This window comes from Amphiura filiformis, chromosome 1, assembly GCF_039555335.1.
Source record: "Amphiura filiformis chromosome 1, Afil_fr2py, whole genome shotgun sequence".
NCBI classification, from domain to species: domain Eukaryota; kingdom Metazoa; phylum Echinodermata; class Ophiuroidea; order Amphilepidida; family Amphiuridae; genus Amphiura; species Amphiura filiformis.
In genome coordinates, this window is record NC_092628.1 from 91,169,035 (window position 1) to 91,195,771 (window position 26,737).

General features: G+C 36.8%; 3 protein-coding genes across 3 annotated transcripts in view; 2 read left to right on the plus strand and 1 right to left on the minus strand.

The window, feature by feature from the left end:
• Positions 1-26,737, minus strand: part of LOC140157336 (N-acetylglucosamine-1-phosphotransferase subunit gamma-like) — a 77,609-nt gene that overhangs the window by 18,585 nt on the left and 32,287 nt on the right. The window lies entirely within an intron of this gene.
• Positions 1,259-12,669, plus strand: LOC140157287 (7-dehydrocholesterol reductase-like). The gene is made up of 7 exons (XM_072180432.1): positions 1,259-1,386; positions 4,957-5,085; positions 5,268-5,490; positions 7,147-7,288; positions 7,803-8,167; positions 10,153-10,284; positions 11,708-12,669. Exons 2-7 carry the CDS (start codon positions 4,958-4,960, stop codon positions 12,173-12,175), a joined length of 1,458 nt encoding a protein of 485 aa, XP_072036533.1. The 5' UTR covers positions 1,259-1,386; position 4,957; the 3' UTR covers positions 12,176-12,669.
• LOC140168680 (7-dehydrocholesterol reductase-like) lies at positions 16,695-24,016 on the plus strand. Its single transcript, XM_072192094.1, has 5 exons — positions 16,695-16,825; positions 19,532-19,754; positions 21,077-21,218; positions 21,755-22,251; positions 22,587-24,016. The coding sequence occupies exons 1-5, from the start codon at positions 16,695-16,697 to the stop codon at positions 23,049-23,051; spliced, it is 1,458 nt and encodes a 485-aa protein (XP_072048195.1). The 3' UTR covers positions 23,052-24,016.

Sequence of the window (26,737 nt, forward strand, 5' to 3'; positions counted from 1 at the left end):
GAAGATAGTGGTGTGGCATCAAAGGTATGTCTATACGCTGACGAAGTTACGTAATAATCGGATTATTTTTGCCCAAATTTCAATTTGTTGCATAATATTTCTCAAAGATGTTCAAAATTCAAAATGAATTTTAAAAAACGTGCCGGATGCCGTAGATATTTTGATCTAGTTTTTAAAAATTAATAAATTTTCTTTTTACTGAAGAATAATTACGTGGGCCGACTGCAAAAATTTGGGAAAAAAAAAACCCCCACCCATTTGGGGGCGGGATTTTCTCCAAAAATGAGTATTTTTGACCTCACAGATGAATTTATCAAGTCTTTGTCTTTCCAAATATGTATACCTTTATTACTATTAGTTTTATATACTTTTGACCAACAATTTAGCAGTTATGAGGCCCAAAAGTTTCCGCAATTCCAGATTTAAGACCACCCTTTAATATAATTAACCATTCATTCATTCATTCATTCACTTATTCCCGCATTCATTCATTCTTTAATTAATTAATTAATTAATTAGTTGCACCTCAACCAAGATAATTTAATTCTTCAGCATAAGTTCATAATGTATTAATTAATTAATTAATTAATTAATTAACTAATTAATTAATTAGTTAATTAATTAATTAAAGGAGGATAACGAAATTCAAATTTGACGATATTTTTGCAAAACTAATGAATCTGCAAGAAATTTTTGGGACATAAACATTATGTAGCCAGAGGTTTCCAGTGGTATAAAAATCTCAACTTTTTTTTGAGAAGAGTGGGGGGATGAGGCTGTGGATCACGAAATGCCCTTTTAAATTCATTCATTCATTCAACAATAAATTTTATTCATTCATTCATTCATTCATTCATTCATTCATTCATTCATTCATTCATTCATTCATTGCTTGTTTATTCAATTAATTATAGGCCTATGCTTTACAGTATAATTTATTGTTTCTTTCAGATTACTGTTCAATATTTCATTTAGAACAGGAAAACTGTGTACTGGTTCAATGAAAGACCAATATTTGTGCACTTTGAAATAAATCTCCTTGAAGGGCCAAAGACAAAAAAAAATATTTTGCGTGTATTTATTTTTTGCATTCTCTCAACTAGTCAAAATAAATACTCTTTGTTGGGTATAGTTCAATTATATTTTTTACTCCCCACTTCTCTGCCCCTGAAATTGTAGTTTCTTTGTATTCATTCACATAGACCAAGATCCTTTGTTGTTGATTGGTCGAGTCCCACGAGTTCACAGTAAATTGACCTTATTATATCGAGGTCTCGTATACATATTATAATACCGTGTCATGCATAGAGCGAGGACAGTCTTCAACAACGCCATCATCAGCAGTAGATAACGAAGACGGCACAGTATCCGGTTTTCAGCTGTTAGGTAAGTACATTGAATCACAATAAACTCGTAATGAATAATGATTTCAATATTGTTGCAAGTTATATTATTATATTATGGCGGGTTTCATGTGCACAGACATGTACTCTGGTTAATGTACGTTTGCGAGCTTTCTAAAAAGATCGACATGAGAATTTGACTGTACATGTTCGAGTATAAGCTTATCATCGCTCTGTTAATTAATATAGCTTTTCCTTATTTTATGTAAGGAAATTCGATGTGATTCTGTTAAACGGAAAATGCTATTATAATGTGCCGGGTGTATGTAACCGTTTGTGCAGGTTTGCTTGTATTGTTAAATTGAAATAGTAACAATACATTTTGTTATATGCCTATATCGTTAGGTTAATGTAAATATAAGGACACAAATCTCACACTACAATTCAAAATTCCATGTTGTTGTAGGTATGTTGGCGACGCATGGGCGCGAATATTTCTATTATTTAATTATATATTTATTCACTCACTGCCAAAATAAAACTGGTTCAGTCTGATAATTCAGTCACCAAAGTTCAAATTCAAATTAAATTACTTTAAGATTCGGATATATTAATCAAGAACTTCCTTCTTTACAAGGCTAGAATTGTATGCATTAAACTTTAATACGCATTATAGTATAGCCTACTCCATATCATTACACTCCGTATCTCTTCCATGTCCTTGAAATGCAAAATAAATAGCAGATAATACGGTAGGCTGAATTTTTATCTGTCGTGTACAGTACGACCCTTAGACTCGTGAATATCCAGTAGAATTGTTTGCTTTACACAATATGTACAATACAATGTTCATTCAGATGTAATATCGAGGACAGATTGGTGTTAAGAAAGTTAAATCTCTAGCATTTAAACACTTTAATGTTTAGACATCTAAACACATAATCATATAATAATAATAATAATAATAATAATGAAATGTTTTTACATTAAAGTGTTTAAGTAATAGACATATTGTTGACGAACTAGCAAGAAGGTATAGCAGTAAACAAGCTTATCTCACAGAGAGACGTCTGCCACTTTGAATCTGATATCAAATAGGCCTACTTTTATAAATATTACATCTGAATTGTGCATTATTGCGTAAAGCAAACGATTCATGAGTGTAAGGGTCGTATTCATTTTATATTAGGCCTACTATAGGTCTATGTAGGCCTATCCATATTACAGGTATAGGGCCTATCACAGCAAAATACTGTTTAGGAATCGAGGACAGATTGGTGTTTAGAACTGAGTGAAATCTCTAGCATTTAAACATTTTTAAACATTAAAATGTTTAAATTGTAAACATCTAAACACATAATCATATGAAATGTGTTAAGGATCTAAACATTAAAGTGTTTTTAAAAATGCTAGACATTTAACTTTCTAAACACCAATCTGTCCTCGATTTCTAAACACTAGCAAACAGGTAGGGGGCCAATACATTATCATAAAATTAATATTTAATATTACCGTTTAACTTTTCAAAAGTCTCTTTTAAGACTATTCGATATTTTGAAGCATAAAGTCATACGAGGTGCTGTAGCTATAAAATCAATGCCGGGGATCAATGATCATAATCATGATAATAGGTCATATCTATTCAAAAGACAAAAGTCAATATATAATCAGCCCATTTTACAGGTTTTATCAGGGAACATGCTTACGGACGTATGTCATGATGTACTATTCGCTACTTGCACGGTTCCGCCATTATGCACTATGTGCGGGAGAGCCTCGAACTGGCAGCATACATGAATGGGAATTGAACTAGTCATAACGTTCTGTGTAAGGTTACATAATTCTTCCTTTCATGTATGCTGCCAGTTCGAGGCTCTCCCGCACATAGTGCATAATGGCGGAACCGTGCAAGTAGCGAATACCTCGATGATTAGTATACAATCAATCATATTTCTAATATTAGCATTTATTTAAATAAAAGGCACATTCAGTGATTTGCTCATCGGGAGGATCGTAAAAATCATCCAAATTCAGGCACATTAATTACTGTCATGTGCTAAAGTGTTAAGCTGAATACCGCGTATTGAAGACAATAGAATTAGACATTTTACACGAATCTAAAATGCTATATGCATGTTTTAAACAGAATAATTGAGTAGGGCAAAGAACACTGGTATAATTGCCAAATGTGGAGAAGACCCAGTGGCGTAGCCAGCACTTTTTCTAGGGTGTGCAAAGGGGGCATGAAAACCTTCAAGGGGGACTTTGACGAATATGGGCTAAAATGGGCTAAAAAGTACCCAAAAGCCTAAAAATATCAGGGTGGCCAGCTTCACACGGGGGGGGGGGGGGCATGGCAAGACTTATTTAATACAGCACCTTTGTTCCATAACCATTAAGGTATAGGACATTTTTGTTTTTGCTATAGACCCCGAATGAAATGTATTTAATTATGTTTGGACTCACTCAGGTAGCATTGTGTGTGAATTTTACATCCGAACTAAGTGCTATTCTTTTTATGGGCATTTTAGTGTCTAAAATGGCCCAAAATGAGGGTTTTCAATATTGCCGTCCATTTCTAATCGTCACCCTCATAGACTTTACATGTCGAATAAAAAGGCTCATAAAAAATTAATTACTTAGTTCGGATGTAAAATTCACTCAAAATGTTTTTTGAGTGATTTCAAAGATAATTAAATACTTTTCATTCGGGGGCTATGTGTAATTTTTTTTTAATGTGTTCCTTGTACAATGACATTTCACAATAAAATGTCCATTGGAAACAAAGGTGACAGGGGCAGCTGCCTTCCTTTGACCCATCTTGTCTACGCCACTGATGATGACCACCACTTTTCGAACTTTCAAGAAGCCTGATATTGCGATATAACATACTAAACACAGTATTATAATATTTTTTTTAAAGAAACACAATATTTAATAGTTGGCTAAAAATATTTTGATTTCATGTTCCGGTGAAAACATAAGCTCAGAGAAGCCATGACCTTAATGTTTAATGTTAAGTGGGTTCACAATTTTCATATTAACCTGTATTAACCCGCGTACGTTTATTTCCGTCTCTTAAGGGTAGACGAGGTATTGTTGGTCGAAGCAGCCAAAAAATAAATTCGATTTTCATTAACTAAATCAATATATTATTGAAAAATAACACTTTGAAGTTTTGCAAAAGTTCATTCTACAAATCATATATATACTTTGAAAACTTGCTTGATTTATTGTTGTTAATGAGTTATGTACGTTTTACAAAAGTGTTGTTCTTTTAGTCCTCTTTACAACAAAACTCAAGAACCACAGGTTCTACAACTGAAGTATATCTGTAATATTTGAATTCTTCTATACACACTCGCTATGAATTGATCAATGCAATTTTTGCCAAAGCTCACTACCATTCACAAGATGCTGTGAACTACCAAATCACAACAGTTTAAAATAGTGGCTAACCTTAAAATCACCGAGTCATTTTTGCTGATGTTTCATATTTCATACGTACATTAATGTTTAAGCTTTTTTTGCGAGCGGAGTAATTTACAAGGTTGTATTCATCTTTTGGTATAGTGTGTAGTCGAAATTGAGTTTTCCCTTTTTTTTTCGAAAGAATGCCAGTGACTACTCGATCAAGCAGTTCAAAGCAGAAATCTGCGACCTCTAAGCCAATGAGAAATGGCCATGACGACTCCAACGAATTAGACGATGGCAGGAAACATGGACAATGGGGAAGAGCATGGTAAGGAACAACAACAACAATAAAAATGATAATAATGATATTTTGTCTTTTGCTCCGTGGCAATTCCTGCTCCATCATGTCCATGTTGGAATCATTTTATTAGGTCTAATATAATTCTCCACCTTTAAAATTCACCCTTGCGTATAATGTGCACGGTTTATCTGATCTCTTTTTAAATTTAGGGAGGTGGATATTCTCAGCTTGGTTTCTGTCATTTGTCTCCTCACATTTTGTCCTCTGATGGTCTTCTATTTCTACGTATCATGTAACCACTACGACTGCGCACTCTCAGCACCATTATTGGGCATTTTAAATGGTGACGTCACTCTGGGGCAGTTTTGGAGCCAGCTTCCGCCAATTACTGCCGATGGTTTCAAAATAGTCTTATCATGGGTAGCTTTTCAGGTAAGTATTATTCAAACCGGCATAAAGAATACTTTGGGTTCATAATTAAAACCTCTACCGCACAGTGTCATCGCCCCGATATCTTCATGGCAGAAATCGCCATGATAGGTTGAATCCACAGCCACGCATGGCCATTTTGTTCCGACCTTTGAGACGCATAATGAGCCGAGGGACATCCGACTAAGGCTACTGACAGTAGCCTGGTAATTGACCTCTCTGTGTGTGAGTGAGCATGTATACGCCATGATGAGGTCAATGGTCATACACTGCCTCCACGAGTGAGTGGAGCTAGCCTACGCTGCGCTATAGTTCGGCACATATAAAATCAGAATTTTTGTAAGTTTTTGAGTTCAAGACGCAAGCTTCTTTCTCAAGACGCAAGCTAACGACTATCATATCCGTTCAACACATATATTCAAGTGCAAGGAACAAAATCTGGCTTCTTTAGACAAAATAAATTACGGGAGATATCCAAAGATTTATCGTCTGAATATCAAATCGTGCATAGCACATTCACGTGTCGATCCCGGGTATTCATTTCAGTGTCTCTGCTGTATAATGTAATTATTAACCGGGCGATGTCGGTGTGTACCGTGACCCTTAAGATTTCATGAAAATTGTTTCATCATAGCCTTTTTTCTTATAACATGATTGATTTTAATTAGTTACTAGTGCCTCTCCCCAACTTTCAGAACGGTGCGATGCCCATGGAGGAGACCTTTACATTATTATTGTTAACCACTGTTCATAATAAGAAGTGATAACAGAACTATGTGTTGTATTAGGTTCATCTGGGTGTCAATTTCAACTGTTTGATGGGAAGTCATACTATTAAATCCATTTTTGATGGCATACCTTGTTATAGTTTCATGCTGCTACGACCGAGTACTTCATCAGACTGGCAAGCTTGCTTCGTCTTAAAGGGAGTCTCCAGCAATCATAACATTATGCCTCATATGTTAGAAAAATAATTATCAAGCACGAATCACGTGGTTTTATTTAAAACAAACTCATATTGACCATAAAAACAAATAAAAACAGTAGTCTTTCAACACGCGATATTCAAAATTCCCGCGCCGAAATTGTCTAAGTGCAATGACGTAATGGTTGTGCTCAATTGTCATCAGCCTTCATTGTATTACTGGGACGTCATTGCACTCGACAATTTCGGCGCCCGGGAATTTTGAATACATCGCGTGTTGAGAGATGGATGTTTTCCCGTCTTTTATTAAACACTGATAATTATTATTACTATTAGAATAGTGCCCCTCTCTCAACTTTCAGAACGGTTCGACGCACCCCACGGAGGATACCTTTAGGCCTATAATTTTATTAACATAAATAGCTACATATAAATATCTACATGTATTATTCCATTGTGTCATCGAACCAAGATCTGCAAAGTATGGTGTTTATCCACAGTGGTGTTTATCAAATTGTACATACCATGATTGCAAACAAGAACTGTCTTTAAAAAGACACCGTGTGTACCACTAGCTTGACAATATAATCCAGATGCACCTATACAAAAAGACACCGCGAGTATTTTTAAATTGGTGACCAATTCTTTGAAAAAGTACCAATATCGAATTATCGATTATGCTAATCAAATTGCTGACTGGTAATATTTCTGATTATGACTGTTTTTCTTATCAGGTTTTTCTGAACTATCTTCCCGATTTGTTTCACAAATGTGTACCTGGTTATGTCGGTGGGATCCAACCTGGTGCCATCACTCCGTCCGGTGTTCAGCTTCTCTACAGAGTCAATGGACTTCAAGCTTGGTTTATTTCAAATGGTAAACAAAAGGGATTTTAATAATTTAAATAACAGCTATCGTTAACATCCGGCGGGTTTTTTTTTTTCAAACATGTTGCAAAGTAATTTTTTTAAATTTTAAATCTTAAAATATCTTATTTGGATTATACAATTTTTTCTCGAAATTCTATCGGTTCGATGCATGCACACAGTTTTTGCAACCTGTTCATCATGTTCATTGCCTCATATGTACTAACTGATATCTTAACACTGCTTAAGATGAATACACTGAACAACAGGCATTCGCCATTTTTACATTTTTGCACAAAGTTTGCCCAGTCAAGTTGTGGGCACAACCAGCCTCGCTTCAGTGTGGCAAGAAAGGGTATGTCTTCAAGGATCGGTGCTAACTCTGAATCAGATCACTAATCCTTGATTCTTGCCAACTGGCACCGAATCCAGATCCTCGTTGTCCAGTAAAACCTGTTCGTTATTAAACCCAAAATGCAGCAAGCAGGAACTTAATAATTTGCACTTTTAATCACTTTAAACAGGTTTATTTCTTCTTAATGGTCTGGTATTTAAATGGGTTTCTCCAACCATTGTCTTCGATCATTGGGGTGAGATGCTTTGGGTTGCTAACATCCTGGGCTACATTGTCTCTGTATTCGTCTACATCAAGGCTTACCACTTTCCATCTGGTGCTAAAGATTGCAAATTCTCAGGCAACTTCCTCTACGACTTCATGATGGGCATCGAATTCAATCCTCGCATTGGAAAATGGTTTGATTTCAAATTATTCTTCAACGGTAGACCTGGAATTGTGGCGTGGACTATTATCAACATGTCCTATGCGTTCTATCAGTACCATACTTACGGTTATGTGACGAATTCGATGTGGATTGTGAATATACTGCAGGTAAGTGCAATGATGATTCACTTTGATTTGTCCACATGCATCTCAGTTAATCTCGGGCCCAGACTGCGTATGACTCAATCGCAACATATCAGGAGGGGGTGGGTTGGGGTGGTGGGGGCAGGGGGACCAGTGTCCCTTCCACTTTTTCGACCGGGAGCTTGGCTCCCACTTTAATTAAAGTCACAATCCACAATGTGATGTATGTCACATAAATAATTAAATCTCTATTCTAAACCCTGAAATAAATGTAAATTGATGCACCAAATGGCTTCAATTGGGTGTATCCTTCGTGTGAGAGAATACCAAACAAATCACAACTCTAATTCTAACCCAAACCTTAACCCTAATCCTACCCTAACCCTTACCCTAACCTTAACCCTTAATCCTAACCCTAACTCTAATCCTATTAGTATTTCGTGCTCTCTTACACTAAGGACATGAAGGATAAACCTTCAATTGGACCTTCATTTTGCAAATTTTTCAAACCCTGTGTATGGATAAACAAATCCCGTTTTGCTTCTGCTCTGAACACCCAAAACTAAAATGTTTAAAGCAATAATTTTTTGCGAAAACTTGTCCACGAATGGCTTCAATTTGGACTTTCATTTTACCTATTTTCGGATTTTTCAAACTAAAATTATACACAATAACATTGTCAAAATGGTCCACCAAATGGCTTCAATTAGGGTTTTTTTTATTTTCTTTTATTTTTTATTCGCCCTTTTGTTTCTGCTTTGGAAAGCCGACACCTATAACCCTAGAACTACTGAGCCATATTTTTTTAACACAAACTACGAAGAGGGGTGTTTTTGCACTCCCCTAATTTTCAATTCTAAATGTTATATTTGGTACTAACCCAGCAAACACAAAACAGTTTCGACATCATTCGCAAAAGGCTAGAAAAGTTTCCCAGAAAACGTTTAAATGTCGGGTTATACAAAGGGTATATAAAGGGTATAAAACGTTTTCATAACATTCAAAACCGTTTTTTGATAACTTACTGCAAATATTCGAACATAATGGTATTTAAGTGTTGACAAAATAACATTGTTAATGTTTTATGTTTTCATATATCAAGTTTAGTACAGGTTGAATTTAGCCAAAACAGCCAAAAGTCCCGAACATTTGTTTTAAAATCGACGTAATGATAATACAAATTTTTGGATTGATGGGCAATAAGAAGATATATTTTTCAAAATAGGCACGTTTTTTACTCAAAAAATATTCCTGGGATAGTCACTTTTGTGCTTCTTCCACTGCTTGTAAGGTATCGGCAACACTGACTGAGCGAGATGGGTTCAAATGAGGTTTTCTCGCGGGGTCATATGGATGTGCACATAATGTCGACATGACGTCATTATGTGAGGGCGCCAATGCAAATTCTGGCTATCAAAAGTATAGGCAAAATTGATTTTCACCGAATTTTCCCCTAAATATATAAGAAAATGACTATTTTCACCTAACTTAGAAGTAAAAGGTCAGTAGCTCTTGGAACAATTTCACAAGAGCGAAATGAAAATCATTTGGGCCTCAACACCCCCCCCCCTCTATGGTCATCTTTGATGGCTAATCCTACCCACGGGTAAGGTGCTCAGGTAAAAATTTTACCACTAACATGACCGCAAAGGATGGATCTACGATTAGCTAAGGTCGCTTGGCGTTTGGGCGTAACCGCGGGGGGGGGGGGCGTAAACGCGTGCGTTTTTTATGACTGATAAACAATCGAATCGTAGTTCTAGGGTTAATGTTTATAGCAATGATTTATACAATTAATAATCATAATAGTGAGAAGTTGTCCACGAATGGCTTTAATTCGGCCTTCATTTCATTTTATTTATTATAAAAGGAGATTAGGAATCTTTATGAAAACTCCATTAAACCATAGTACCAAACTAATCTGGTAATGGGTAATGCCCAAATCTAAGAAAAGGAGATCAATTGCTGCATAGTTCATGTGTTATTAATGTGTTTAACCCAATTAACAGGCAATGTACGTGGTTGACTATTTCTGGAATGAAGCTTGGTACTTGAATACCATCGATATTCACCATGATCATTTTGGCTGGATGCTGGGATGGGGAGACTGCGTGTGGTTGCCATGGATGTATACGTTACAGGTAAGTTTTGCTTTTCGATAATACTTCACATACACACATTCACCACGGCTAAATGTTGGGACGCGTCGACGCAGGGTTGTATTATATAATTGAAGACAAAGATAAAAAGACTAGTTTGCGTCTGACGTCACTGTCAATCAAATTCTGTACGATCCTTGATTGGTTAATTAGCGCGTAAAAGGAAGGTCTATTTATCTGGTGCTGATCGGAGAAAAGGAATAGCAGTGAATGGCGAAAAATTACGTACTTTTACAAGGCAAAAAGCAACTTTTATAGGCATTGTTGACATGGTGCCTTCGCGAAAGAAAGTTTCCTAGTATAAAGACCTAACTTTTGAGATGGTTTGTATAGCTTTGTATGTTTGAAGGTGCAAAATTAACAATAAGGCGCCCGGTTTTACCGCCGCACACCGACACCGCCTGGCTAATAATTATTTGGTGCAGCAGAGACACTAAAATGAATACACGGGATCGATACACGTGAATTGCTATGCACGATTTTGATATCAGACGAAAATCTTCGGATACCGGGTTAGAAAATGATGAATATCTCCCGTAAATGAATTTTTCTCAAGAAACCAGATGTGGTCTCATACACTTGAAAATACGTGTTGAACAGATATGATGGTCGCTAGAATGCGCTTTGAAAATTGGCCGTGCGCTTTGAACTCAAAATCGGACCAAAACTCTAATTTTATATTGCGTTGGTCCTGTATGGACTACATCGTGTAGTACAGCTGCACTCACTACTGGGCAGTATAAAAGTCGATGACCATTGACCTCAATGGGGTACACAAGCTTATTCACGCACAACCAAGATCAATTACCCGGCTATTGTGAGTAGCCTTAGTCATGTCCCTCGACTAATTATTCGTCTCAAAGAGCTTCAAAGGTCTGAACCAAATGGCCAGTCGTGGCTGTGGATTCAACCTACCATGGCGATTTCTGCTATGAAGATATAGGGTCGATGACACTGTGCGCCGTGTTCAGCAACTCATATCATTACGACACTTGTTAACAAACCGTTTGTTTGTTTGTTTGTTTGTTTGTTTGTTTGTTTTATTTCTTCTTTAACCTGGGACACTCAATCAGTTGAAAACACAATTAATCATCTGTTCTTCCTTGAGGCCCGTGCTCGACTTTGATTGACAGATGACGTCAGACGCAAACTAGTCTTTTTATCTTTGTCTTTTATTATAGTTCGATGGGTACAGATACATGCACTCATATTTATTGTGTATAGGAACCATTTGAACCCCTCAAATATCAAGTACTTCAGTAGGCAATGTTCTTAAGTTATAACAATTTTATTCTCGAACGCTCTTTTCCATGCGTTGGGGTCTAAAATCATATTTACTCCTAATCATACACAAGCTCATTACTAAATTCTGTCGAATTGTTCATTTGCTTTCTTTTTTCTTTAGGGTTTTTACTTGGCTTACAAGCCGGTTGATCTTCCACTGCCTGTAGCAGCCGCAGTTCTTGCCCTGGGATTGGCTGGTTACTTCATCTTCCGCGCTGTGAATGCCCAAAAAGATTACTTCCGTCGTACTAACGGCCAAGGACTCATCTGGGGTGCTAAACCGAAGTACCTAGAAGCCACCTACTACAGCAGTGACGGCACGGAGAGGAAGAGTAAACTCCTCTTATCCGGATGGTGGGGAGTCACGCGTCATATGAACTATACTGGAGATTTGATGGGTTCTGCCGCATATTGCCTGGCCTGTGGTTTTGAGGGGGATATCTTGCCATATTTTTACATAGTGTTTATGTTTATTTTGTTGACCCATCGATGTATTCGTGACGAAGCCCGTTGTAAAGCAAAGTATGGCAAGGTTTGGGATGAGTACATGACAAAAGTACCGCGCAGACTCATACCAGGAGTATTTTAAACAGATTAAAAGTAGTAGCCTAATCATGGTTATCATTGTTAGAAATAAGAAAGATTTCCAGGGCCAATCAAGCCCTTGGGTTTGATTATCTCAGCGGCCGAACTAAAATTGCAAAATTGGTACAAACAAACAGTGGATGATTTCAATGCAACTCAACAAAATTTCACGACGAGATTTTGTTTGGGCTTCCTCGCCTTATTTCTAACACTGATGGGAATGCTTTCTAACATGACATTTTATGACATTTTATTACATTAACAGTAATGACATTTTATAACTTTAACAGTAATGACATTTTATAAAATTAAGAGTTATGGCATTCTTTAATATTAACAGTGATGACTTTTTATAACATTTGTATAATTTATTAACAGTAATGCAATTGTCTTGTTGGAAATATTGAACTGTTAAGCTGTTTTATAAAACAAATATGCATGAGTTAATGATTGACAAAAACAACAATACCTTCTTGCCTATGAATAATGAATCGTTCAGATCAACATTGCAATTTCAATTTTAAATGGAAATAGGTAATTGGACACACTCCGGCCGCAGTCATCAATATATTAGTACCACCCAGGGTGAGGCCGCAGTCGTCAATATATTAGTACCACCCAGGGTGAGGCCAAACTGGGACCTGCTGCGGCCAGAGTGGGTCAATTGGTGTTGGAACGCAGGTATCATTTCACTTAAGTAAATACTGTTTAAAGAGGAAACAACGTATCTGGATTTATTCATAAAGTCTCTTATATTTCTCACCAATTTATGGCGATGCATAATCCATAATAATTGAAATGTCCAACTTGCCAAGGTCCAGACCATTGTCAAAGAACATTGTGATATGTTAGGACAAGGTCACCTACCCATATCCTAGTACAAACATTTAGTAATTGATACTGCCAACTCCCTGGCTAGTTGGCATGGCCAAAGATGTTTCCTCTAAATTGGGTTTGTAAATATCTACCAGATTTAAGTGGAGCCAGAATGGGTCGGCCCCAGTAGAGTGAGACTGGTTTGTGTTCTCATACCTATTTTATCCGGTTTGCTTCTGTCGTGTATCTATTGTTTCATATAACATGATGGGGCCAGAGTAGGTCGGCCCCAGTAGAGTGAGACTGGTTTGTGTTCTCATACCTATTTTATCCGGTTTGCCTCTGTCGTGTATCTATTGTTTCATATAACATGATGGAGCCAGAGTGGGTCGGCCCCAGTAGAGTGAGGCTGGTTTGTGTTCTCATACCTATTTTATCCGATAAGCCTCTGTCGTGTATCTATTGTTTCATATAACATGATGGAGCCAGAATGGGTCGGCCCCAGTAGAGTGAGGCTGGTTTGTGTTCTCCACCTATTTTATCCGATAAGCCTCTGTCGTGTATCTATTGTTTCATATAACATGATGGAGCCAGAGTGGGTCGGCTCCAGTAGAGTGAGGCTGGTTTGTGTTCTCATACCTATTGTATCCGGTTTGCTTCTGTCGTGTATCTATTGTTTCATATCATGATGGAGCCAGAGTGGGTCGGCCCCAATAGAGTGAGGCTGGTTTGTGTTCTCATACCTATTTTATCCGGTTTGCTTCTGTCGTGTATCTATTGTTTCATATAACATGATGGGGCCAGAGTAGGTCGGCCCCAGTAGAGTGAGAATGGGTTGTGTTCTCATACCTATTTTATCCGGTTTGCTTCTGTCGTGCATCTATAGTTTCATATAACATGATGGAGCCAGAGTAGGTCAGCCCCAGTAGAGTGAGACTGGGTTGTGTTCTCATACCTATTTCATCCGGTTTGCTTCTGTCGTGTATCTATTGTTTCATATAACATGATGGAGCCAGAGTAGGTCGGCTCCAGTAGAGTGAGGCTGGTTTGTGTTCTCATACCTATTTTATCCGGTTTGTCTCTGTCGTGTATCTATTGTTTCATATAACATGATGGAGCCAGAGTGGGTCGGCCCCAGTAGAGTGAGAATGGGTTGTGTTCTCATACTTATATTTTATCCGGTTTGCCTCATATAAAATGATGGTACCTTTACGATGTTTACACCAGTCTTCGGCCACGTTGTTATAATGATGTGATAACTTGATAAGACACTCTAGATGGATGACAGATGCTAACAACAACTTGTACTTTAAGTCTCTAAAATAACCGTTTCCGTTGTGAAAGGCATATTAACCATATGTTAACCATGTTAACTTGAAATGTCTTTCCATCAAAAGAAAGAGAAACATTCGTGTGTTTAGTGCAATATTTTTGTTGTCGCGTCTGAATGCTTCCCATTTTTTCTTGTTACTTTATGACCTTGTCTATTATACTAAAGTATATTTTTCAGCATTATATCAGTTGCTTGAAAATGTGTAAGATAAATTCAAATGTTTTAGAGTCGGCGTATTTGCATATATTAAAATTGCATTTATCACTTTACACTGGTATTTAAACTAGTAGTAGTTGACGAGAATGATTTAATGTATAATTATCATACATTTCATCCGATATTAATGTATAATTCGAAACTGAAACTAATCCACATGTTTTGGGTATGTTTGTAATGTTATGTGGCGTGTGGTTATTGAAGTTATAGCTTATTGTTTATGTTGTAATCTTTCAAAACCATGGGCATTACTTTAAAAAAAAATTATGTGCTTTGTATTGTTGACCATTTATACTGTTTGAATAAAATCGTTTGAAATAAATGAAACAGAATCTGGGTGAATTTATTTTGCATACACACAAGGCCAAGATCGCATAAATATATGAACTATATAGTTTACTGATTCAATTCATTTTGCAGTTTTACTGTCGTGACGAACCCAAGAATTAATGGTAAATTGATAGGGATAGGGCAGTGCTCGGTGAGGTGTTTTGACAAGTATGCAACAGCATCAACTAGTCAGCAAACACCAAAATGTTTTTAAAGTGTTATTAACGTGTTATAGGGCCTATACGTTTTGGTTTTGGTCAAAATATTAAATAACATTTAAATGTCGGGTTATATGGTCATAAAAGCATTTAGAAAACGTTTTATACGAAAAAACAACCACTGCAAGAGCATTTGTGACCGTCCACGGCGAATGAGCCGTAAATTCCTCCCCCGGTCAATTTTGTTTTATTTCGTGTTTAAAAAATGAACATCATAAACTTAAAAATGGTATATCATTTGACTTCAAACGATATCCAGAAGCGGGGTTATGGTTTGTTAAACTTTGCTCCTTCAACAAAATTATAGCTTTTTACGTTTTTACATATGTCTCTTTTTCCACATTGTTGGCAATAAATATCAAACAGTCATAAATAAATTGGCGGTCATTTCAAATCATCCCCAAGTCAACGAGGTTTAAGAAAGTTCTCTCATTGTTAATTGTTGGTTATGCATACCTGTACAAAATACAATGCCTGGTAACCCACCACTTGAACAGGATTTAGCAATATAAGCAAACAAAGACCAGAGCTATTAAAAGTTCTATAGCCATCTAAGGTAGAAGCTTATTATCCACTTCAACAATAGGATTATTGATTAGTTTTTCACTATCGAAATGAGACGGATGTCGGGCCAGCTTAAGTTACCGATGAATATGACCTTCGTACACATTTTACACCGTAACTCAGAATACAATTTAGGGAATTTACGGCTCATTTGTGCTGCCGAGTCACACAAATGTTGTCAAAATGTTATTGTAAAATATTTGGTGAAATCTAACACCGTCATATTTTTTTGACATATCGTACCGTATATATTTTTGTAGACCTTAGCATTTTTAATTTTGCTTGATAAGCGTCAAAAATTATATCTTGATAAGCGTCAAAAGTACACGTTTCCATGCACAACGCAGTCCATCATGCATTCTGGTGTTACTAGCATCAATAAAACAGACTGTACTTCAGACCTGATATGGTGGAGTGGTACCTGTAGGCTGCGCATGCGATAATCCGCTGATAAATAAGGTAAGCAATTTTGTGCTACAGACCGTGTACCTATATTAACGGGGAGATAAATATTTCATAAAGATTTATGAAATAGGACCAAGATATATCATTATTATTTTCCTTTTGCGTTTAATTTAGATGAAAAACCTAAGTATATACATCCATGTGCTCTATTTGTGCTAATTAAAGTTAAAAAACGCAAAAAAAAAAAGTTCTCAACGATCGAGTGTCCTAATATTCTCTTTTAGGGTCTATTTCTTATTTTACAGCTCCTGTTAATTTGAAAATGGTATTAAAATGGGTGGCTTCTATGCTACTAGTATTCTATTAATTACACGATACATGTCTATAATTATTATCGCACCTGATGTAACGACCCTTTTTGATATTCCCGATATAGTAAGTTGTTTTATTTTAGTACTACCTATCGAAAGAAGATAACCTAAACAAATAATTCACTTTTGTCTCCTGCCATTGTTATCAGTAAGTTAGATAAATATCTCTTTTGCGATCTGACCTATTGAGTTTAAACTATATAATACTGCCTGTTCATGTCCACTAAATTGGAATATATTTGTCACATACAGAAGCTTACAGAATCAAGCATGGCACGTTCCAAGGCGACCGCGACGCATTCCAAAGCGACAAAGCGAGGAACCGTGAAATCAAAACGCGACGCCGATACAAATGGTAACCTTGATGACGGACGTAAAGCTGGGGAATGGGGACGAGCATGGTAAGGGAGTAAAAAACGACATGACATTATCATTTTGGTTTTTGATTCCAAAAATTCCTTCATCTTGCATTCTTGTCAGCATAACTATTTTCAGCTTGTCGTCTTGTATTTACCATTATCTCGTGCGCTAGTCTGCATTGTTTGAATGTTTCCATGTTCCGGTGTATAATGCGTAAGCCTCTTCTCTTGTTTGTTTGATTATATTAAAAGGGCCATACTGCAGTTACTGTCCGTTTTCCTATACACAATACACAGTGCTCTCACCATTGACGCGTGACCCCTACAAATGATGTATGTTGGGAGAATGGACACTTGCCTAGTTAACATCACTGTGTGAAAAATAACCAGCCAATATTTTATTTATTCTCCAAAACTTCTAGCAAATATATTTCTCTAACATGACCTAAAATTACAGCTAGGTTAGATGTTCAGAAATGGTCGTACTTTTGTAAAATATGAGTGAGGGCAAGGCATAGCTAGCCAACTCCCCGTGTTATTTGAATGGAGATTTGACCGAAAATATTGGTATCGGACCGCTCACTTCTGAAGGATGCCACAAAAAACCGGTAAAAGCTACATTTAAATTATTCTAAATAGGTTCTAGAAAATAAAGTTTTGTAACATGTCCTAAATTTTTAGCTAATTTAGGTGTTTGGAGAGGGTCGTACTTTTGTGTTTTAGGAAGGACATGTAAACGACAGATAACACCAAAAATATGAAGAAATTATTTCTAAACCGTGTTAAGTCAAAAATCATTATGTTGCTCATTTTCAAGAATGCTGGTTTACAAAAAGCACGACATTGTCTGATTTCGTGAACAAAGCCACACATAACATTGTTTCCTTTCGTTTCCTTTATAATCGGTTACCCAACTGAAGCTATGAATACCAGCTTTATTGCGATATCGCACATGAAAACAGTCACTTGTGCACAACCAGAGAAGATCCGATTTAATCAGTTGAGCTGTTTCAATGAGTGTTATCTTGGTTTAATAGCTTTTAATGGGGTTAAGTCCTGCAAAGGTCGATATGAATTCTACTGTAGACATGACTGCATCATGCATTTCGTGATCCACAGCCTCATTCCCCCACTTTTCTCAAAAAAAGTTGAGATTGTTATATCACTGGAAACCTCTGGCTACATAATGTTTATGTACAAAATATTTCTTGCAGATTAATTCGTTTAGCAAAGATATCGTGAAATTTGAATTTCGTTCTGGTGCACCAGAACGAAATTACAACGCATTGTCTATGGAGCAGTGTAATACACCATGGAAGAAAGAGATGAGAAGGAACCACAACGACTTCGATCGGCCAAGTTTTAATCCGCTTATCTATTGACACATGAAAAGAAAAGCTATCAATGGTACTTACTTTCATGTATGATCCATTTACCGCGATCGATGCTTGGCAAAATCATTACTGGAAAATTTTTATAACAAACCCATCCACGAACAAACAAACGCTACCCAGAAGTAATATTATGGAATTTCACTGATGCTCTGAACATGTATAGTAGCTTTGTTTTGGGATCTACAGTCAAACTGTTTTCTTGATCGTGTTGTGTAGAAAATGTCCTATAAAACATCGAAAAGGTAATCAAAATCGGCCGTTTTTTTGCTGAGTTTCATCTTTAGCAAATAAGGTAAGATTTTGGTGACTTTTTCGATGAAAAATAGATGTAAAATGTTCTTAAATAATGCACAATGTTCCGGTTGAGTCCGGTACATAAAACCTGTTTAATTTAATAGTTTATATGTGTATAATCGTAACTAGCCAACTCGTTTCAGTGCCAAAGACTGCCAACTCTGAGAAAAAAGTCATCAAAGTTCGGAAAAATTGGGCAAAATGGAAGAAAAAGATGTAAGCCATCAATGACCGGAAGGTCATTAGTTCAAATCATCCTTCACACACGCTCCAGAAGACATGCAAATACATGGAATACAATACCAATCACCTATTTAACGCGGGGTATTGATCAAAGTAAATCCTCATGAATAACAATGTCAACTAAATGTCGGTAAAGGGAGTGGACAAAGTGAATGCGTTCGTTGTGGTTCCTTCTTATCTCTTTCTTCCATGAATACACATAATCATGCATAACTCGCGAACGCAAAATCGGAATCAACTGAAATTTTGGGAATAGGTTTTTTTTCGTGGATAGCTAATGAAAAATGACATAAATAGAGGATGCTAGGATCACGAAATACTCCTTTAATTGATCTCGTACATGTAACACTGGTATGTAATGTGCTGTTTGTACTGTTTTCCCTGACTGCTCATATCCATAAGAACCAGACTTAATTGGGTCCTGTTTATCAAGGACAGTCTGTGTAGCTCAGTGGTTAGAGCGCTCGCCCGACAAGCGAGAGGTTTGGGGTTCAACTCATTCGCACAGGCAGGCAGGGGCATGTCCGAAGCTTTTACGCTGGTATATCTGCCTATGCAAGTCATGTCTCCATTTGTAAATTCATGTTTAAATGTGCTAGTGTGCTATGCGTAGTTCCTCTTTCCCCTGTATATTGTATTATCGTTCTTTATAAGGCCTACAGTTTTTCTCTTGACATTCATGATCATGTCAGTTAGCTCAAGAAAAGACCCCGGTTTCTTGCAGATTCTGCGAAGAGCACATTAGTTTTAAGTAAATCAAATAATTTTTTCTGATAATTATTAGTCTCCTTCGAACGTTTTGTATTTCTCTTTACAGGGATATTGATGTATTCAGCATAGTCTCTGTTATCACCCTCCTTACAACCTGCCCACTGATGGTATTCTACTTTCATGTCGCCTGTACTCATTACGACTGTGCCTTGTCGTCACCAATATTAGGTCTCTTCAAAGGAGACATCACATTAACTGACTTCTTCAACCAACTACCGCCTGTCACACTTGATGGTTTTCAAATCGTGCTTCCCTGGGTTGCGTTCCAGGTAAGATAATACTACAGACCAAGATTTTCTTCAGGTAGATTTGGAGCTAGGTATAAATCAGTTTAATAATACCTCTCTCAAATCAGTAGGAGGAACATAAATTGAAAATAAACTCCTAGACAAAAGTTTGGAAAGTTTTTTCAAGCATCTATATCATTTTGTGACATGTTCATATCATGTTGCATATCAATTAACCGTTTACTTATTCCCCTTTACAATGACACCGCTTTTGAAACAATCACCTTTTACACGACTGAGCACACGTCTTGTGAATGTAATGGGTCTCAAACAGAATGTGCCAAATTGACCATTATTCTGTGCAGCAAGCTGCAATTCCATATCATCGCAATCTGGGACCTAATGCAATCCTTCAAGATGACAACGCTCGCCCCAACAGGGCCAGGGTAATCAACGACTACCTACAGAATATATAGAGAGCTAGAGAAAATGGAATGGCTTACTATCAGCCCAGACGCGATTGAACACATGTGGGACCAGCTTGGTCGTGTCAAAGTAGCCAATGCAACCTCATGGAATGACCTTGCGACGAATCCTGAACAAAAAATGAGATGCAATCACACAGCAACGTGTGACCAGGTTGGTGCGCAGTATGAGGAAGAGGTGCCAGGCTTTTGTGGCTATGTATGTTTTTTTATTGAGATTAGCTACTTGTGTTGTTTGAGCACAGAATATTGATTAATTTGACATTCTGTTTGAGACCCAACTACATTCACAAGACGTGTACGCAGCCGTGAAAAGGTGATTGTTTCAAATATGGTATCAATGTAAAGGGGAACAAATTACCTGTCCAATGATATGCAACACGATATAAGTATGTCACTGAGATATAGATGCTTGAAAAAAAATTCAAAACCATTCCGTGAGGAGATTTGATAATAGAGTTTTAACAACTAACTTATTAAATGTTTGTGCAATTGGGCCTTTGAGTGGCTACGATATCGTACCTTATCCTACGTGCATTTGCAGGCCGACTGTTGATATGTCGGCAATTGGTTGACATGTGAAAAGATTGTGTTGACAAAGTTAACGCTTGTCTATTTCATTTTCAAAATATCGGTCCATGCTTTTTAATATATGTATGAGAGCGTGGCACACTGAGTGGTTATGGTACTCTCATCTGGTGCATGAGGTTCCATGTCCAACCCCAGCGGTAGATACTTGATAAGGTTGGCTTGTAGATTAATTTCAGACACATGAGTGCATGAGTATTATTGCTTCAAATTTTCGTTCAATCTGCATTTTCGTTTGTCCAAGCGATGGGCTAAAAGTCTTCAACTTCTCATATATTTTGTTTGTTGTAGGTGTTTCTTTACTATGTTCCCGATCTCCTGCATTATGTCTTACCTGGTTACGTCGGTGGTATATGTCCTGGAGCTATCACTCCATCAGGTGTTCAGCTACAGTACCAGGTCAATGGATTGCAGGCTTGGGCAATCTCAAATGGTTAGTACAATCTGTGGACTAATAAGCCCAATCGCCATTATAACTTTCGGTATTTGAGAGCAGTTTTGGGACACTTTGACCTCTGACATATCTGGGAAATTGCAGTAATTATTATTAATTAATTTATTATTGTCATAATGAATATCATTAAAAATACTTGAATATTTCATTTATTCAATAATAAAATTTTTTGGGTTTGTTTTCTTTCTTGTAAAACATTTTAGATTATATTTTGTACGCACAAAAACCAGTTTTCTGAATTTTCCCAATAGGTCAGAGGGCAAAGTGTCCCAAAACTGCAAAAACTGTCCCACAATGCTTTGCAAACTTCCAATGCCGATTTGGCTTATTAAATCTACCACAAAATCGGACCATTTCGGTTATATTGTTTAAAATGTGTTATAACTATACTTGTAAATCATTTAAAGTGTCAATAATTCGGAAACTTTTATATTGTTTGCTTTTGTATTGTTACTTTAATATAAATCAAGAAGACATTGAATAATGATACATATGTTTGTATGCTATAATTGCAGGTTTGTTTCTTGCCAACGGGTTGTACTTCAACTGGTTTCCTTCAACCATCATTTTTGATCACTGGGGAGAGATGCTCTGGGTTGCCAATATCCTTGGTTACGTTGTCGCCATCTTTGTCTTTATCAAAGCTTACAACTTTCCATCTGGAGCAAAGGATTGTAAATTCTCTAATAACATATTTTACGACTTCATGATGGGCATCGAATTCAATCCTCGCATTGGAAAATGGTTTGATTTCAAATTGTTCTTCAACGGTAGACCTGGAATTGCAGCGTGGACTATCATCAATATGTCCTATGCGTTCTATCAGTATCATACTTACGGTTATGTGACCAACTCGATGTGGATTGTGAACATTCTACACGCAATGTATGTTGTGGATTTCTTCTGGAATGAGGCTTGGTATCTGAATACAATCGATATTCATCATGATCATTTTGGATGGTATTTGGCTTGGGGTGATTGTGTGTGGCTACCATGGATGTACACTCTTCAAGTGAGTCAATTTGATGTGATATATGAAAACTAATGTTGGTTGTCATGTTGTGTAGATATACCTCTGTTTATTGATTTTTGTTCTCAACTCTTTCAACTCTTTCATTGCTCCTGATTAGATACAAACAATAAAAATTCATTTTTGTTTCTTCCTACTTAAAATGTAATCAAAAATCGATAATTTTCATGAATGTTTTGTCACATTATGTTGTTTGTCAGAGTATAGCAATCGCTTTTTCATATTATGAATTAGTAATTTAAAGCACATTTCCAGTAATTTCTGTATTAGAAAAACTAGTCATTTAATTTATCATATTACCTTTACCTTTTAAACAGGGGTTCTATCTTGCGTATAAGCCAGTTGATCTTCCACAACCTGTTGCTTTGGGAATAATGGCCCTCGGTTTAGCTGGATACTTCATCTTCCGAGCCGTCAACCATCAGAAAGATTACTTCAGACGTACTAACGGAGAAGGTCTGATCTGGGGTAAGAAGCCAGAGTACCTAGAAGCCAGATACTACAGCGGTGACGGCAAACAGAGGAAGAGTAAGCTGCTTTTATCTGGATGGTGGGGAGTTACGCGTCATATGAACTATACCGGAGATTTGATGGGTTGTTGTGCCTACTGTCTGGCCTGTGGGTTCGATCATATTTTGCCATATTTCTATTTAGTATTTATGTTTATACTATTGACACATAGATGTATTCGAGATGAGCATAGATGTAAAGCTAAGTATGGCAAGGTTTGGGATGAATACACGTCTCGGGTTCCCCATAGACTTATACCGGGTGTGTTTTAAGTGGCTGTCTATAACTGTACCTTAAAAGGACATTTCGTGATCCATCCCCCACTTTTCTGTTTTTATACCACTGCAAACCTCTGACTACATAATGTTTCTGTACAAACATTTTCTTGCAGCTTAATTCGTTTAGCAAAATTATCGCCAAATTTGATTTACATTCTGTTACACCAGAACGAAATTACAACACTAGCCTACAGAGCAGTGTAATACACATAATCATGCATAACTCGCAATCGCAAAATCGGAATCAACTGAAAATTTTGGGAATAAGTTTTCTTTCGCGGATATCTACAGACAAATGCTATAATAAAGAGTATGTTAGGATCACAAAATATTCCTTTGAGTTCAATGACTTATTGAAAATCAAATATTTGCTTATTCAAGATCACATTGGATCCAGTATATTCTACTATTCTATTTAATCTGGAATGGAATAAAACGGATCAAAGGGTGCACTACATATCTACGTAACTTATGAATTATGTTATGATACGTTTAGAAGTTTAGAACAGGAAAACAACAGTGAATGGAATGAAATAATCATGAAGCCCATCAGTCACCTTTGGGTAATTCCCAGAGTCCTTTGCAAATAAAAACAAAAGCTTCTTCGTCGATGCGCAGATCGTTACTTCGCAGGTTGAACTGCGCAGTAGTTAGAGTAGTAACGATCTGCGCATCGACGATGACGAGTCTTGGTTTCTTTTGCAACGGCTTTCGATAATAACACTTTTCAGGAGCACCTTTACGAAATTACCGATCATGTGAGACCATCAAAAGTTCAAAACCTATTCAAAGAATCAATTTCTGGCGATTTGAACGCATATTCGATGCAGTTGACGCCAAGTTTAGTAAAGATTAACGCGGCGGTATCGTTTATAGCCACGCGCTAATTGAATGTGCTGTCGCCAATTTGTGATTGGTTGAGACTTTCAATTTGGTCTTACTCGGAACGCGATCATATCTTTCTGTCTACTACCGACAGGCAACAATCAACTTTGGTTTTGAGTAGTATTATACAAGATATCTGTAGACATCAAAACATTCCATTCCTAAATAAAACAACCCAGAATTACAATAAAATACTATTTTAAGAACGTAACTGTTTAATGTAGTTCTTTGTGTAATGGCGAACCATTGTTTATACATTTTCTAATGTTTTATAAACACAAAAGTAATATGCATAACTCAATAACTATGTCCTGGATAATGTGTGAAATAAATTTAAAACAAAACGAAAAAAACAAAAACAATAATGGACAGTGCATGTGGTGCAGTGAATAGGGTACGGTACCGTACATTGCAAGGTACCTGGTTCAATTGCAGGCGGTGTCAACTTGCTCGGGGACAGTGGCCTGGGGGAAAACTAATAACAAGCTATAGGTAGAAATTAACAAGATAGCATAGACGGATTTTCAAACCTATTGAAATGGAAGATTAGTAATTCGGACGAATGCTGTTTCTGCAATTGTCGTGAGGACTATGAACACTTTTTCATATCATGCAGGAAAAATACATCATTTTGGATTTTCTTTAAAGAATGCGTGTTAATTACAACACACACACATTTGAACGTGTCTCTAGAACATATTATTTATGGTTGGAACAAGAAAGACTCACATTTTGATTTTGTAAACCTGCTCTTAATTATAGCATCGTTTTCAGTTTACAACTTAAATACAAGGCCAAAATAAGATATAGTGAAACCAATATATTTACTCCTATACCACTGCTCTTTATTAATGAAGTAGAAAGATTGAATGAAATAACAACAAATGCAGAAAATGTGCCAACAATTATAAAAGAAAATCAAAATGTCTGGGATGAACTTAAGGTTCATTTGAATATACTGTAATAAGTTATACATAATGTTTTGATAATGTTAATTTACATGTCGTGGCTTTTGAGCCGCAATATTGTGGAATAGCAAGTTTTTGAGCTTGATATATAAACTAAATAAAATAAAGGCGTTTCGCCAAGCTCACTGAGGTATAAAGAAAAAAAATAGACGGATTTTATACTCACTCTCCTCATCGTACATAGATTGTATAAATTTGGGACCATTCGGAGGGACGCTAAGCCGCCATCAGTAGATATTAGCGCGCATAAAATACCTGACTGTCCAATATCCGCGCAGATCTTCCTTGCATGAACCCATTTCAATAGTCTGGTGCCTAAGCCAAAAACCTGAAAGTAGCGTCAGCACAATGTTTGATTGTGTTTTCTATATCTCTGAGACCTACCTATTCAGAATCTGGCGGTGCCACCCTGTCAAATAAGTGTTCAAATATCACTTCAAAGAATATCAAGTTATTCGTCTACGCCAAAGTATTACAAATATGTAATTTTTTCTCAATACGACCTTCATATGAAAAGGTTTGGCTACAAAACGATTCCCTTTTTAAAAAAATGCAAGCACATCGAGTCTAGCCGCTACGCAGTCCGTTACTACACGGTTGAGTACATAGCATCATAAGAGCTGTGTGAGATCTGGTGGAAAATATTCATCAGTGATTGGTTTTTGTCAAAACCTCAAGTGTTCCCTTCACCCAATCATATTTTTTTTTTATATCGAACGAAAGCTAACACTTCCCTCTGAAAACACTTTTTTCATTACGTCAACAGATAATGGAATCAATGTTTATAGCAAGGTGTCGGAACGAGGTAAATCTGTTGAACGACCTATCCCAGCACAATTTTTGACCAAAATGTAGGTTTTAAAAGTCAAATTTTATGTCAATTTATGTCAAATTTTATGAAAATTATTTGAAAGAGCACATTTATATTGTCCATATATTGTCCATATACTATTACTAGCTTCATTTCAATAAGCAATGGCCAATTCTCTTTAAAATACTTGTGCAAAAATTTACTATTTTTGTCTGTTTTGTCATTTGGTTGTAAATTCAATGAACTAGTGATTTTGCTAAAGAGCGCTTACAAATTGATATGTGGTTCAAAAGACCAAGGTGGTCACTCCCATTGTGGCCTGTACACCATCCGCGATAATCAACTTTTGAAAAGCACCCTAAACAAGGATTTAACCCTTGGCTAAAACGATAAGGTAACACGTACCTGTTTTCACATCCTAAACAGGATTTTTATTTTATCAAATTTCATATCCTAAATTTCATTTCCGCGGATTTAGCAATTGCAATTTTGCTACCCTTTTTTCCAATTTTTCATGTTTTTGACACCCTAAACACGATACGCGCGTATCGTGCCTACCCACGAAAAACTACCCTTTTTACGCGTTTTTATTATCGCGGATGGTGTACAGGCCAAAATGGGAGTAACCCACTCCCCGGGTTCAAAAATAATATGCCACAACGGGTCAAGGGTCAATTTCCAGTTTGCATAGGGGTCAAAAATCTCTACGGCTCAGCGTCCCCTCCATTGTAGATAGTGCAAACTATTATGTTTCTGAATTCCTTTTGGTAGATGAACAAGTTTCTACAACTGTTATAAAAATAATTTAATTTAAGGGGCTGTGCAATAATTATCAGCCCCCCGGGGGGGTAACATTTCCGAACGGCTCGCCAAAAATCGCGTGCCCCCCCTCTCGGCCCGCCAAAATCGCTTGCCCCCCCCTCTCGGCCCGCCAAAATTCTTTGCCCCCCCCTTGAACATGCCAAATTTTGGGATCCCAAATTCAAACTTTAAATGGTCTAGATGTATGTTGCGAG

Excerpts from the sequence above, each read along its gene's own strand:
- LOC140168680 (XM_072192094.1), top strand. The coding sequence starts at position 16,695 with ATGGCACGTTCCAAGGCGACCGCGACGCATTCCAAAGCGACAAAGCGA. Across the intron at positions 19,755-21,076 it reads TTCCCTGGGTTGCGTTCCAG|GTGTTTCTTTACTATGTTCC; the intron begins GTAAGATAATAC and ends TGTTTGTTGTAG. Across the intron at positions 22,252-22,586 it reads CATGGATGTACACTCTTCAA|GGGTTCTATCTTGCGTATAA; the intron begins GTGAGTCAATTT and ends CCTTTTAAACAG.
- LOC140157287 (XM_072180432.1), top strand. The coding sequence starts at position 4,958 with ATGCCAGTGACTACTCGATCAAGCAGTTCAAAGCAGAAATCTGCGACC. Across the intron at positions 5,491-7,146 it reads TATCATGGGTAGCTTTTCAG|GTTTTTCTGAACTATCTTCC; the intron begins GTAAGTATTATT and ends TTTTCTTATCAG. Across the intron at positions 10,285-11,707 it reads CATGGATGTATACGTTACAG|GGTTTTTACTTGGCTTACAA; the intron begins GTAAGTTTTGCT and ends TTTTTTCTTTAG.